The sequence below is a fragment of the Monodon monoceros genome, unplaced genomic scaffold (assembly GCF_005190385.1).
Source record: "Monodon monoceros isolate NGI ecotype Baffin Bay Population unplaced genomic scaffold, NGI_Narwhal_1 Super_Scaffold_16, whole genome shotgun sequence".
NCBI lineage: Eukaryota > Metazoa > Chordata > Mammalia > Artiodactyla > Monodontidae > Monodon > Monodon monoceros.
This window is the reverse complement of record NW_021703772.1, coordinates 7,377,149-7,393,183: the sequence shown is the minus strand read 5'-3', so window position 1 is coordinate 7,393,183 and position 16,035 is coordinate 7,377,149. Positions and strand designations below refer to the sequence as shown.

At 38.1% G+C, this 16,035-nt stretch overlaps 1 protein-coding gene across 4 annotated transcripts in view; it reads left to right on the top strand.

The window, feature by feature from the left end:
• The window catches only part of GIGYF2 (GRB10 interacting GYF protein 2), a 126,302-nt gene that overhangs the window by 62,417 nt on the left and 47,850 nt on the right, over positions 1–16,035 (top strand). For all 4 annotated transcript variants that reach the window (XM_029224770.1, XM_029224768.1, XM_029224769.1 and 1 more), the window contains 5 exons: positions 7,551–7,730; positions 11,140–11,357; positions 11,450–11,612; positions 11,705–11,893; positions 14,900–15,096. In XM_029224770.1, coding sequence (XP_029080603.1) covers positions 7,551–7,730; positions 11,140–11,357; positions 11,450–11,612; positions 11,705–11,893; positions 14,900–15,096 — 947 coding nt within the window. The remainder of the gene's footprint in view (positions 1–7,550; positions 7,731–11,139; positions 11,358–11,449; positions 11,613–11,704; positions 11,894–14,899; positions 15,097–16,035) is intronic.

Genomic DNA, 16,035 nt, shown 5'->3' with positions numbered 1-16,035 from the left:
AGAAAGAGGAAGACTTTGATTTTAAGTGCTGAGAAAGGCCATGTGGGTGTGGGTGTCCCTCGTTCATTTTAGCCCTGGTCACTTTGGAGTCATGTAATTTTTAGACATTAAAGGAGCTTTAGATATTATCTTCTGAGTTGCCCATGAACAACTTTATCATTTATTTTAAGTTGTATCAATAATACACAAATATATTTATTTTTTTTAACCCTGTAATGAGTTAACTCATTATAAAGTTTTTTGGCACCCTCAATCCCCACCCAAATTTATATACATACAAATCTACTGTAATCATTTAGGTTATAAAGGATTTATTTTAATGTTTTAGAGCGATTCTTGCATACAGTATAATTTATATTGTAAGTTATATTAGTAGTAATTGGAAATGTATATTCTATTAGATTGTACTTGAAGTCATTTTTTTACCCCTCAAAATAGTTTTGAGTAAAATTTTTATATTGTTATATATTAAGTTGATCTTAACATTTTTTTCAGGGGTACACATTTTGTTATCGTTTATCTGCTGGAAGGTTAACAAATTTAGTTCCATTTAGACATCTTGGCAGTCTCTATCCCCAAGCTTTTCTATGCATGATATGTCTGTTGCCTTTTTAGAGCCCCTTAGAATTAGATCCCAGAACTTTCTTTTTCTACTTTATTTTTGTAGAATTTCTGGCTGCTTCTGATGGGTTTAATTTGTGAGTAAACCCTGGATTAGGACTTTGAACATCTATGTTCTATTTTTGATTTGGTCACTACTCAGCTGTGTGACCGTGGGAGATCCCCCTACAGGTATCCCTTTCCTCACAGGAACAATAAAGATGGTAAGGTTGAAGGTAAATGAGCTCCCTGCTCCAGTCCAGTCCAGTGGCTGGTCCCAGCACAGAGTGAAGCCCAGGACCCTGTGAAGTCCTTGGTTCTCACAGTCACTACCCAGGATTAGTTTATATCTAAGATTTTTTCTGCCCTAAAATTCTTTCATGTTATTATTTGTAAGAAGTTATGTGAATGTAATTTTATCATTCTGACCCCTGACTTGAAAGTTCTTAAAGAAGCTCCTAATTTCTTCAATAAATCTTTATAAAGTATCTAACCGTGCCTTGCATCTTGGTCTGATGGCTCTCCCAGCCTTCCCTGGCTTCTTCCCTCCTTTCTTTCATGCAGGCATTTCCCCTAATAAAATCTTTGGATGTTTAAAAAAAAAAAAAAATAGATGGTAAGGTTGACTCAACCCTTGTGGTTATTATGAGTATCGGATGAGATATATCAATGCATTTTGTCAACTGTAATGTATCAAGTCATTTGTTTACATGTGTGTCCCTGGACTGTGGACCTGGAGGGTAGGTACTATGTCTAAGTCTCTTCTTTATTTTCAGTCATATGTCTTTAACTGTATTTGTTCATGGAGAAAGCACTCATCTTAATGTGTGCTAGAGGTATGAGTAAACAAACAAACAAACAAAAAATGGTAAAGTAGTACTGTTTCTCTGGGAAAATACTTGGTAGTACTTACTGAAGTTGAATATACCTTATGGCCCAGCAGTTTCACTCCTAGGTAAATATCAACAGCATTGGAAACATACGCTCACCAAATTTCACATCCAGGAATGTTTATAGCAACGCAGTTTATAATAGCAAAAAACTAGAAACAACCTAAATCAGTAGTAGAGTAATACGTTGTGGTCTGTTCATACAATGAGATCCCATACCACAGTGCAAAAGAACAAGCTTCTGTTCTCTGTAACAACGTGGATGAATTTCCCGTAATGTTCAATGGAAGAAGCCACACATACTACAGAATGGGAGAAAATATTTGCAAACAAAGGGACTGACGAGGGCTTAATTTCCAAAATACACAAACAGCTCATACAACTCAATAACAAAAAAACAAACAACTCAATTGAAAAATGGGCAGAAGACCTAAATAGACATTTCTCCAAAGAAGAAATGTGAGTGGTCAATAGTACATGAAAAGATGCTTGATGTCTCTTAATTATTAGAGAAATGCAAGTCAAAACTACAACGAGGTACCACCTCACACCAGTCAGAATGGCCTTCAATAGAAACTGTACAGGGGCCTCCCTGGTGGCGCAGTGATTGAGAATCTGCCTGCCAATGAAGGGAACACAAGTTCGAGACCTGGTCTGGGAAGATCCCACATGCCGCGGGGCAACTGGGCCCATGAGCCGCAACTACTGAGCCTGCGCATCTGGAGCCTGTGCTCCGCAACGAGAGGCCGCGACAGTGAGAGGCCCACGCACCACGATGAAGAGTGGCCCCCACTCTCCACAGCTAGAGAAAGCCCTCACACAGAAACGAAGACCCAACACAGCCAAAAATAAAAAAATAAAAATAAATAAAATTTATAAAAAAAATTACTGTACAAATAACAGGGAATTCCCTGGTGGTCCAGTGGTTAGGATTCCCAGCATTCACTGCTGAGGGCCTGGGTTCAGTCCCTGGTTGGGGAACTAAGATCCCGCTAACCATGAGGTGCCGCCAGAAAAAAACAAAAACAAAAAAATCTCTACAAATAACAAATGCTGGAGAGGATTATGAGAAAAGGAAACCCTCCTACACTGTTGGTGGGAATGTAAGTTGGTACAGCCACTATGGAAAACAATAGGGAGGTTCCTCAGAAGACTAAAAATAGAATTATCATATGATCTAGCGATTCTACTCCTGGGCATATACCCAGACAAAACTAGTTCAAAAAGATACATGCACCCCTGTGTTCATAGCAGCACTGTTCACAATAGCAAGACATGGAAACAACAGATGAATGGATAAAAAAGATATGGTACATATATACAATGGAATACTACTCAGCCATAAAAAGGAATGAAATAATGCCATTTGCAGCAACACGGATGCAACTAGAGATTATTGAACTAAGTGAAGTAAGTCAGAAAGAGACAAATACCATATGATATCACTTATATGTGGAATCTAAAATACGACACAAATGAACCTTTCTGTGAAACAGAATCATGGACATAGAGAACAGACTTGTGGTTACCAAGGGAGAGGGGGTTGGGGGAGGGGTGGAGTGGGAGGTTGGGATTAGCAGATGTAAGCTTTTATATATAGAATGGGTAAACAGTAGGTCCTACTGTACGACACAGAACTATATTCAATACTCTGTGATAAACCATAATGGAAAAGAATATTTAAAAAAGGGCATGTATGTATGTATAACTGAATCACTTTGATGTACAGCAGAAATTAACATTGTTAATTAAACAACTATACTTCAATAAAAAAAAGCCAGACGTAAACTGATATTTCATTTATATAAAAAAGGTCAAAAATAGGCAAAACTAATCTTTGGAGATAGAAGGCAGGATAGCGTTTACCTTGGTAAGGGCCGATTGGGAGGACATGAAGACTTGAGAGGTCCTGATAAATTTTTTTTTTTAAATCTTAGTAGTTAGGTGGATATATATTGCTTTGTGAAAACTCTGAATTGTACATTTATGATTTGTGTACTTCTTGATATGAATGTTATACTTCAATAATAAGTTTTCATTCATTTATTTTTGGCTGCATTGGGTCTTCGTTGCTGCACGCAAGCTTTCTCTTGTGGCGAGCCGGTGCTACTCTGTTGCTGTGCGTGGACTTTTCATTGCGGTGGCTTCTCTTGTTGCGGAGCACGGTCTCCAGGCGCGGGCTTCAGTAGTTGTGGCTCATGAGCTCTAGAGCGCAGGCTCAGTAGTTGTGGTGCACGGGCTTAGTTGCTCTGTGGCATGTGGGATCTTCCCGGACCGGGGCCTGAACCCGTGTGCCCTGCATTGACAGGCGGATTCTTACCACTGCACCACCAGGGAAGTCCAATACTAAGTTTTCTTAAAGGTAGGAGGAGGAGATGAGTATGGTACATTTAAAAGTTCTTGAATCCTTTTCATCCTTCTCTTATGAAAATGACAATGATGCCTGAACGCAAAACTTTCTTTACCTTGCACTTACATGTGGGATATGTTTGGCATGTCAGAATTATATTATTCTGGTTTTCCTTGGTTTACTGGAGGAGTTGTCACCCAGATCTTTCTGTTTCAGTTATTCGTTATGCAACATTTGATATATCAAAAAATATATTGCAGTTTTTAGGAATTATTTTGTAGAAACAAGCACTTGGTAACAAGATCTGAACTCCTTTGTTATAGATTTTTTGAACTGGAATTGGCTAGTGTTTGTGTAAATTCAGATGGCTACCTCAGTAATACACACACACACACACACACACACATACCCTCTTTCATATTAGGAATGGGATCTTCTTTAGTCAAGGTGTACAGATCAGAATTGGAGACAATTTAAAATCAGGTCTATGACTCCACAATCTTCATTCTTTCTTTAGTATTGTGCTCCTCTATATCTTCAAAATTTCTGTCACAAATCCTTTTTGGAACAAAGAATGGCATAAATAGTCATTTAAACTTTATGAGGTACAGATTTTCCAACAGGTTGAGAATTATGAGATTGCAGTAAGCAGAAAAGCAAGATTTTTTCTTCCTTTAGTTTCCCTATTTTTACCCTATCCTGTCCTTTATATTTTTCTTATTCCTAGGTACCAATATGAAAAGTATACGTAGGACTTGACAGTTATGAAGGTTATAGAAGCTGCTAGTTTAGAAAACAATGCAGACAAATTATTCACATAAAGGGAAATAAAGTCAGCAAACAATATGAAAAATCTTTGATGTGAAAAGTTCATATTCGAGCCACACTAGTATACCATTTTACAACCGTTAAAGTAGAAGAGCTTCAAAAGGATAGCAGCACTTAGTTTTGATAATCTAAAATGGTCTGGTGGTCTTACCTACCCTTTTTTTGAGGAGGAGAGAAAAGTATGCCAACGTATGAAGTCTGTCATTTGACCTAGTAATTTTACTCTTTGAAGTTTTTTTTCGGAAGTAGTAGTTCAGAAAAACAAAACACATACGCACACAGATATTTCCTCCTTGTTATCTAGTTCTCAAAAAGTTAGTTATGATGCAAATGTCCAGTGGGGAATAATCTACTAGATAGTGCAACAGCTGCAAGGTATACCTGCTGTGTATCCATTTATATTATCAGTAAGATGTATAATCACAGAGAAATATTTGCTATTTAGATTACAAAATGTGGGTACACTGATTGAAATTACATTTTAAAGATGTTATGTAAAAACTAACCACAGATATGTAGAGTTCTATTTCTATGGTTGAGGAATTACTGGTATTTTTATTTTTAATATCTTTAATTTTTTGCAGCTTATCATCTGTTAGAAAAAACTGTAATGACCAGTTTTTGATGCGTTAAGCATTTTGCCATTAATGGGTTTCCTTTGCTTATTTTGGTACATTCATTACTTCTCAAAGACGTAGTGTAAAAGTAGATGAAAATCAGTGTTTTGACCAGCTCATCCATCAGGCGATTGTATTCTCAGCATGCCTGGCACATATTGCTCGTGACTGAATGATTTACATATGTTAAAAGTCATTTGCCATCACTTATCAATTTATACGCATTAGGGATTTCTTTGTTTTAAATTTTTCTTCTGTGAGTATAGCTATATTTTTCATCAAGTCATATAATGGATGTGGGCTTTGTAAAATGTCTCATCCCTTCTTATTCTGAGCAAGAGAACCTGGAATGTCTTCTGACCCTTTTAACCCAAGGGCAGACATGGAATGTATCTATACTTGAATTCATAAAACTTGGCACTTAGTGCAGTATGCAATAAATATTTGTTAAATGAGTCAGAAGGTTAAGATTTGAATCCTGTGTCATTTAAATAGTGTTGTGTGATTTTGGACAATTCTCCTGGGTTATCTTTTTGAGCCTCAATATTCTCAGCTGTAAAATGGGAAAAATAATTTCTAATACTGAGTGTTGTTATGAAGATTAAATCAGTTGAGTGTTTTTATTAATTGTGGCCATGTAACAAGTTACCCCAAAACTTAGTGGCCGAAAGCAGCAAACATTTATTTTCTCAGTTTCTGTGGGCCAGGATGGAGCAGCTTAGCTAGGTGGTTCTGGCCTGTGTCTCTCATGAGGCTGCAGTCATCTCAGGGCTCATCTGGGGTTGGATCCGCTTCCAGGCTCACTCACGAGGCTGTTGGCAAGCCTCAGTTCTTTGCCATGTGGGCTTCTCCACAGGGCTGCCTCACAACAGGGCCGCTGGATTCCCTCAGAGAGAGCGTCCAAGATGGAAGTTTTTAACTTAGTATCAGAAGTGACATCTCATCACTTCTGCTGGATTCTGTTAGGAGCAAGCCAGCCCACACTTAAGGTGAGGGAATTACACAGAGGCCAGAAGTCAGGGATTGTTGAGGGCTGTCTTAGAGGCTGCCTGTCATAATAAGGGTATTTTGCCAAGCAAATAATTGTACCCCCCCATTCCAAGATTATCCTGTAATAGAATAATATCTTGTAACAACCTAATAACTGTTTGGGTGAACAGGATATGGAATCTTAATACATGTGAAATTGAATATAAGAGGATGACCAGAAATTAGAATTTCCTCATTTTCAAATGTACAATTTTTTTTCACTTTTAATATGGTTTAATGAAAAGAATTGAGGTTGTTACTGTGAGAATTTGTATATTTTATTGTTATAAACTGAAGACATCAATGTATGTTTCGGATATTCAGCTACATACTTTAATGTGAGATTTTGGGTAATTTGTTGTGAATTGTAAGTGGTAGCACATGTGGTATGGTGACTGAAGAATTTGCACAGTTCAGAATTATCTTGTCCTTTGAAACCAGTTTAGTTTACTTGGCATAAGAGGCTCTCTTTCACTGTTAATGTAGCTCTTGAGTTGCATCAGGTTAGACATAGCTTAGCTTTGAATTCTGTTCCAGAGCAATTTGTTGTATGCCTGTAGTGTACTAGGTGCTAGAGTAAAGGAAAAGTAGAGTGCCTCCACACTCTGGTTTTGAGCTTACAGTCTGTTTTGGAATAAAAGAGAGGTTGAAGTTTACAGATATCCTATTTGGACAGAATCACCAGTAGAAGTTGATTAAATAAATTAAGTTGATTTAGTAAATCATGTAGTTAAAAATATTGTATGACTTAAAAACGGAAAAAAAGAAGTATATGCTGGTAAGGAAGGACTGCCAAGTGAAAACAGCGAGGGTACAAAACAACATATGTAACAGCCTGAGGGTAGTGTTATGTGAGTGTGAATGAGAGATCTGTATATATATGCATAAGTATAACCATGGTCAGTGTTTGGAAGGCTTTATAAGAAACTGTTGATGGTGGTTACTTCTGGGGAACAAGACTCTGGGGGGCTCTTGTGTAGCGGGAAGGTTGATTCAGTTTTCATTGCATGGCCTTTTATAAAATGCGCATATTATTTTGTTTAAAAAAATAATTTCCCAGTCTTAGAACATTCAGCTTTGAGAAATGTGTCTAATAATATACACATATATCCACAGTTATTTATACTGCCTGAACGTTGAAATGGACACCTTTGCAGAAAAGCTTGATTTGAGCAATCAAGTCTGTTCAAAATCCTTGCTGGCTGAGAGGCTTATGTTGACTCATTTTCTTTACAGGGAGACCAAATTTTGAGGAAGGTGGCCCAACATCAGTGGGAAGAAAGCATGAATTTATACGATCAGAAAGTGAAAATTGGCGTATTTTTAGAGAGGAACAGAATGGAGAAGATGAAGATGGAGGTTGGCGACTAGCTGGATCAAGGAGGGATGGAGAGAGGTGGCGACCTCACAGTCCTGGTAAGAATTCTGCTGAGTAAAAGCACACAGGGTCCGAAATAGTGAGGATTTGGTGGGAATTGTTAGGGATAAAGTGGAAAACATAAACCAGCAAAGAAAAACAAGAGGGGTCATGTTTATGTTGTCACACTCAGTCTTGCTCCCACAAAAATTTTCAACATAAAATATTCCCCACAGCTATTTAGTTGATTAAAGTCACTTTTATTTTTCTGGGGCAGTGTGGTTTAATGGGAAGCACCTGCCCTTAACTGCAAAAACGAGAGAGGGTTTCATTCAGTTTTCCTAAATTTTTGAATCTTTTTTCAGCATGCGTTTTTCTTAGGTGATAATTATATGCTTACTTAGGAATATGGGCTCCCCCTGAAGTGAGTTTTTTTCCTGCATAAGAGAGGATTTATTCTTTTTTCTCTTTTTGTCCTAAAGATGTGATTTCTGCTCGTTTGAAGAATAAACTTTAAACCCAGGTCAAAAACATAATTACAAGTTTATTCTTTTGTCCCTCTAACTGTAGAAAAAGGAGAGAGAATAGTCGTGATTAGTGGTTTTATAAGTTCTTCTGTTTGACTCTTAAGAATGCTTCAAACTGTTCTTCCCCGACATTAGATATGTTGGTAATTGAAGACTCTGGTGCTTTGTGTCAAAGAACGTTCTCTACCCAAGTGTTGATTCTATGCCTCGTGATCATCTTGGGGTCATGCAGAACTGAAGCATACAAAGAGTGTGTACATGTCTTTTGAATTTCACATGCATAACATTGTTTTATCTATTGGCTATATGCCAAGGAAGCTTACTTTAATAGAGGAAGTTATAATAATAATGTAAACTGTTTTTATTTATTTTTAAAAATTAAGTGATTAACAAACCATTAGTCTCCGTCTGAGTTAACGTTATAACAGGCATTCAGGGTGCTTTATGGCGTTGTGGGTAGGTGGAAACTTAGTGAAGTTAATCTTTGGATAGAGTTGTAATGCTTTTACCCCAACTCCTCATTGGCTGCCTCTTGGGTGAGTTTTCTGTTGTTAGTGGGCATTGTTTGCATCACAGTTATTTAGGCAGTTCTCATCAGTCTGTGTCATGGGCAGCCATCTGTTATAGTTCTCTTCAAGGCATCATGGCATTTTGTGCTGAGCTTGCCTGTAAGCAGAAGGGTTTGTAGACTATGTTCCTAACAAGCATTCACTGAAAGAATGGACGGGATCTGGGCTGAGCAAGAAGAAAAATTCCAGCTGATCAAAAACAAACAAGGTGAATGTTTTGGAAGATGAACAGTGTTTCTGAACCCAAACGTCTGATGTTGATTCTGTTAAAGCGAGTTAAAAGTAAAACTTTAGTGTTATATTCTACCACTTACCCTCCTCACCCAAGAGCTTAGATTTTGGATATATATAGTAGTCCTTTTTTTTTCCCCATCTTTTCTAAATCTTTCTCTCCAGTATTTGACTTTTCATGTCAGTTTTGTCATCAACTCGACAATTTTCCAAAATTTTTATCCATATATTTTAAAAAGACAGTTTGGGGGACATAAAGATGCATGGGGGCTGAAAAAACACTGTAAATAGGCATTAAAAAAAATACCATCTACTTTTTCAACCCAGCATATTAAAAATAAGTCTGATTATATCAGTTGTTATCAGTTACCCTTAACATTTTAGTTAATCCTTTATTAGGCTTTGATTAAAATTTTAAATATCATGATTTTTGACTTATGAAAATAGTATCAAACTTTAGTTCTGATATAAGGTCTATAAAGCAGTGGTCTCAGTCTTAATAAGCTAGAGATGTGCCTTATCTGCTAAATTTAGTTTCGTGAATAAAATTTTATTAACTATTTAAGACAACAAAAATATTATGGTATATAGTTTTATTGAAGTATGGCTCACAGTTGGATATGTATGGAGTTGGGAGCATTAAGGACAGCTCAGCACCCACTCTGGGAGGTGAACTTAGGAAACTTAGTTAAGAGAGAAGAATGAGCCACATGCCTAGAAGGATAGATTTCTATCACAGTGCATACTTAGAAGTGAGAGTAGCAGACAGAGTACTCTGGAATTCAGCTTTTGACCATGAGCACTTCTTTGGGATAACGACTCTAGGTTAACATTTAGGCAGTCTGGGTATAAAATTCCTTCATTTTCATAGAAGATAGTAAATTGTGCTTTGTTGTTGTAAGTAAAGTGTGGGAAGTGGGAGAATAATGTTTTCTTACCTTTTTGTAAGTGGCTTATAAGATGCTACCTGTATTTGGTGTTTTAACATTTTGCCCTTCGGTTTTCAGTTTGAGTTTTAGATTGCTGGTTTTAGCAAATTGGGCCTCAGTAGTATAGTAACATTTAACTGTGACCTCATTTCTTTTGCTGTCTCCCACAGAGAAAGCAAAGATATAGGTTAAAACATGTGTCTCCTCTTAAGACTCTCTTAGGCTCAGGTTTGTCAGATTTTAACAAGAACCACCCCCCCCCCTTTTTTTTAGAGAGAGAGAATATACCTTAACTTGTAGCTTTTGGTCTTAGGCGTTCGTTTTTTGTTGGAAAGTAGATGTGCTACATAATATGCAAGGGTGAATTTAGGAATGTCCCTGGGGGTATTAAATTAAAACTCCCTAGGGAGAGTTAAGAGATGAGAGAAAAGGAAAAGGAGAGTAAGCATGTTATTGTGGAAAAAGCAGTAGAGGATGCAGAATTGGATTCTAGTTCTACTTTTCATTATGCACGTTACTTCTGCTGTCAGAGGTTTTGCTTCTTAAACTATAAAACTAGGATAGTGGGCCAACTATGACATGTCAGTGCTATAATTCCATGACTTTTTTTGGGAATCAGAATTACAAATGGGATCCTAGCGCTGGTAAGTGGACATGATGAGTTTGATATTATGAATTGACATAATATCATAGTATCCTGGATATTATTATATATTATCAAGGGAGCTGGTCTTATCCATAAAGAATGATATTTTCATCAGAAGAAAGAAAATGCTTTAAGACTTGCCAAAGGGAAGGCATGGACCTCAGTATGGAAAGATATCCAGTGCCATAAGTCTGGGCTAGGAGTGGGCCACGTGAGTGGCCTAGCAGCATTTCAGTCAGATATCTAGAGCTTATTAAAAGTATGTACTTTGCAGAGAACTGTCTTTTAAAAGTGATTTGTTTTAAATTTATCTTTAAAAGCTTTAGAGTATGTTGTGTGACTCAGTAGTTAATGATGATAACTACTGTTGTCACTTAGTGATGGCGTATCATATATAATACTGAGCTTTGAGCTTCGTTTCATTTGCCTAATTTTCTCTTTAGTAGATTGATCCATTTGAATTTGCCGTCAGTTGTAGTTTTCTCCTTTGTTTCCTATCTATGGTTTTCTTTCTCAAATACTGTCGTAAAACTTTTCTAAGGTTTGTGTCCTCCTCTTCATCCCAGATGGCCCTCGTTCTGCAGGCTGGCGGGAACACATGGAACGACGGCGAAGGTTTGAGTTTGACTTTCGAGATCGGGATGATGAACGGGGTTACCGAAGGGTGCGCTCTGGCAGTGGAAGCATAGATGATGACAGGGATAGCTTGCCTGAATGGTGCTTAGAGGATGCTGAAGAAGAAATGGGCACGTTTGACTCATCTGGAGCATTCCTGTCTCTAAAGGTAAGAAATTTGTTTTAAATATTATGACAGGTACTGACCTTCTTCCAAATCCAAATATGCTGTTAATCTTTGGCTTAATTTTCTTGCTACAGAAAGTACAGAAAGAGCCTATCCCAGAAGAGCAGGAGATGGACTTCCGGCCTGTAGAAGAAGGGGAGGAATGCTCTGACTCTGAAGGTAGCCATAATGAAGAAGCCAAAGAACCCGATAAGACAAATAAGAAGGAAGGAGAAAAGACAGACAGAGTAGGAGTTGGTAAGGCTCATTTTTGTCCTTCACTTTTTAAAAAAAAAAAATCACACTAAAAGTTTCCTAAGTTGTTAATTTAAGATTATGTCATGTTACAGAAGCTAGTGAGGAAACCCCCCAAACCTCCACCTCATCTGCTAGACCAGGCACTCCTTCAGACCATCAGCCTCAGGAGGCACCACAGTTTGAGAGGAAAGAGGAACCCAAAACTGAGCAAATGGAAAAAGTTGAAGAAGAGAGTCGGACAGAAAATAGTCTATCAACCAAAGTACCCAGCAGGGGGGACGGTATGTATTTATGAGAGGCAACAAGCCAAACTTGGATTTTGCTGGGGCCAGTGATCACCGATAGGAGAGGCTTCTGTTTATGCCTCTTTGAACTGCTTTTAGTGGTAAATTATTGGAATAGATTATTTTACCAGTAAACCTTCTCAAACACTGCTTCCCTTGTGTATCTATCTCAGAATTCATCAAAACAGAATTAGAAGCAGCAAAGTAGTATCATTTCCTAGGGTGCTATGATATAGCCACCCTGGTATCAGTCAAACAAACTGAGTTTGGGATCCTCTGTGGTAGTTTGATTCCCCATATCAGATTCCTTTTATGTAATGGCTATATGTGCATCCAGATGACACACCAGAATGCCATTGTTTCGAAAGAGGCCAAGATGAATCTGCAAGTCCATCACCTTTGCTGGAGAATAAGCTTAAAGTGTATCTCCTTCTCCAATGTCATTATATTGATTTTAAGTTGCTCATATACCTTTGTAGGTAATATTAATGTTCATTCCCATGTTTCTTCTTGGACATAAAATGACAGTATAATGCCTGATATTGAAAGGTGAATTGATTTATTCATCATAAAAATTCACACCGTTTAACATGGCCTAAGAGACCTTGCATGACCTGGCATCTGCCTCCCTCCGTACAGTTTCAGCACCATCTCTCTCTACTTTGTACTCTATTCACCAGCTTCACAGCCTGTTAGGTCCTGAAATGTGCCTTGTTCTCTTGCCTTTGTGCCTTAGCATATGCTTTTCTCTGTGCCTGAAACTCTCCCACCCCAAGTTCCCAAGCTAGGTTAGGTGTCTTCTCTTTCTTCTTAAACAACCAGCACTGTTTCTAACATAGCAATACAATATTATAAAGATCTGTTTATTCTCTTTTTTGCCCAATAAATACTATTTTGGTAGCTTGAACCAAGGATTTTTTGTTTCTCAGTTTTTTATGTCTATCATAAAGCTGAATGAATGAATTCAGCAAGTATTTGAATCTCTACTATATATACAAGGCACCATGGGACTTGTATGTTTTGAGACCTCTTTCATTTTTCAATTATGATATGTCCCCCCACCCCCAGCCCCAAATTACTTGTGGTTCATACTGTTAAATGTACATGCCTGGGGCCTTGCTCCAGGAGATTTTAGGGTGGGGTCTAGACATGTATATTTTGGGAAAGCTGCATAGGTGGCATTAAAGATGGAAATTCTGGATTTATAGTCTCTGGGGGAAATAAAGCATGTGTATATCAGTAACCTAGGACGAAAAGTAATGATAGGAATTCATGATTGGCAGACTCCTGGAATGCTTCAGGGATCAGGTGTCTTTGAGCTTGTCTTGGAATAATAAGTAGAATTTGGAGGTAGGTGTAGCTGGATGAATTAGGAGAGGGCATTCCAGTACTAGGTAGCAGTGAAAGCTACAGTGAGGAAGTAGGACTGATCCAGGTATGGGCAGGAAATCAGCTCCTGTTTTTATTTACATGAATTATGAGGTGTGAAAAGGAGGCTGGTGGGAAACACGGTTGGAACATATACTTGACAGCTCTCTGTGTAGGGTAGGCTGTGATGACAGATGGGCTGCTCTGAGACCTGTTGGTGTCCTGAGCAGTCACTGTGGTGTAGGCAGTACACTTGTAAAGGGAGGTAGTGGCAGATGAGATTTCAAAGTAGAAATTGGCAGGACGTGGTTACTGTTGTATATCAGGGCAAAGAAGACGGAAGAGTCAAAGATGAGTGAGGTGCCTGAGAGGATTATGGTATCCTTAGCAGAAAAAGAGTGGAAATTGAGGAGCACATTTGGGAGGGGAGAGAACAAATTCAGTTATGAACATTGAGTCTGAGGTGTTGATGAGAAATTAGATAGCGATGGCCAGAGAGCATTTCTGAGTGAGGGGACTGTAGCTCAATGGGAAGAGTTTAGGGCCAGAGAGAATGAAAATTTAAAAGATTACACTTGTTAGGGGTGAGACGAATTGGACTGAGAATAGAACATGGATATTTCCTACTTTCAGAGGGTAGATAGAGAAGCCAGAGAAAAATCTTCAGAGGCAAGAATAGAGTGCAGGAAAATGAAGGAAGGAGAATGTTCCAGTTTAGAATTGGGAAGATAATGTCAGACTAAGGCTAGGTGACGGGGACTAGGAGGAGCTGTTGGATTTGGGGACTTTGGGTCACTGCTTATCTTTGGGAGAGAAGCTTTTCTGGGGGCTTGGGAGTGCAAGTCACGTTGTAGCGTGTGGTTGGTGGTGAGGTAGAGACAGGTTGTATAGGCTGTCCTGTTAAGTTTGGCAAAGAAAGGATAGAGTGAGAGGAACAGGAATTTGCAGAAGCTATCTGTAATTGAACAAACAAGGTTTCAAAGGGGAAACTGCAACTGTATCTAATTACTTCCATCCCCCTTTCCTTCTTAAGAACCTGCATGCTGAGAGGTTAGAAATAGGAACCAAGACACAACCTCTTTTGCAGTCTTTATTCTTATTGCAGAGAACCTCCTGCACTGTACGGGTAGACCGAGAGCTTTTTGTTGTCCTACAAAATGTGTTGCATTGAATTATGTTAATAATAACTTGAAATAGGTACTTAGTCAAAATAATTGCAGATATTTTTAATAAAGAGTTTTATGCTGAGATGTGGCATCTTCGAGGAGATTTGCAGTGCTGTTTAAATTGTCTTTCCTATTCAGAGACATGATGTAAGGAAGGGATTGGACTGACTCTGTTTGTTTTCAGGAGGTAGACCTATAACTATTGGGTAGATGCTCTAGTGATACAGGTTGGCACTGTAAAAGGCCTTTCTAGATACCTTTTAATCTTATTTGTTGTCATCCTATGCAGGTGCTTCTGTCATTCTAGGGAAAAACACTACACTTCTCCATAAGAAGTAGCAGCAGTGTTCATGACACAGTTCACGTATCTGTTGAGCCCATTTAGTAAGCTGCCCGACTTGATAGCTATTTTTCATAAGAGTCTCTATATTTTAAAGGATTTTTATCTGTCTACATTTTTTTCCTCTAGAAATGGTTCCTGGTGTCCAGCAGCCCCTGTCACAGATTCCTTCAGATACAGCCTCTCCTCTTCTCATCCTTCCACCTCCTGTTCCCAATCCTAGTCCTGCCCTCCGGCCAGTTGAAACACCGGTCGTAGGTGCTCCTGGTATGGGCAGTGTTTCCACAGAGCCAGATGATGAAGAGGGTCTCAAACATTTGGAGCAGGTACAAATCACGTAATCCTTTTTTTTTCCCTCTCGAACTGCCATAAACATTGAAAAGCATTAAATGAATATTCAGAAATGGAACTTTTGTGCACTAGGTTTTGTGTACTGCAATTGTTGTTTTTATGTCTAGTATGTATTTTTATGAGTAATTGTCTTTCAGATCATTTAATGCTTTTAAGTTTCTGCTGTGTAGAGTCATTATATCAGGTTATTTTTTGCTCTTCTGAGGTTGCCCTTAGCTGTTTGCTTTTCTTTTTTCTTTTTGGAAATTAATGGAATGCCAAAAATGGCGAATACAAGGCAGCTGTGGATAGGCACTGTGCCTTCTATTTTTTGCCTAAAGTGTAACAGGGAAAATAGTTAAACTCTCAGGATATTACCATCGTATTCATGTCTCTAGAGTTCCCTAAGATTTTATATACTATTGTTTATATGTAAAGTAAATGATAACTTGCTTTCTACAAAAGGAATTCTCTTTTCTTCAGGGTGGAGTGGTTGGTGGCAGGAAATGTTGAAGAAAGGGAACAGTGTCTTAGTAAAACTTGTAAAAGATTTTATTTGTAATTGTTTTAATTGAACCTTTTGATCTGTTAATGCTCATGTTTTTTATAGGTGTAGTTTGTATAACTTAGGATTGTTTATTTGTCTAAATGGCACTCTTAAAGTATGTTGATTAGAAGCTTGGGCTTTGATCCATACCAGCTTGTGTTTCAGTCGCATTTGGGTTTGCTTAATAATTTTGAGACCCTGAGCAAGACTTGACACCCTCTGAGCCTTAGTTTCCCCCTCTGTAAAATGGGGATAGTACCTATTTCATGGCATGTTAGACGAATTAAATTGTTGCCTGCTGCGTTATTTGTACAATGCCTCTCACAGATCAAGTAGTCCAAAAAAGGCAGACAATTTTTATATGTACAAGTATAATTTAGCATCATTT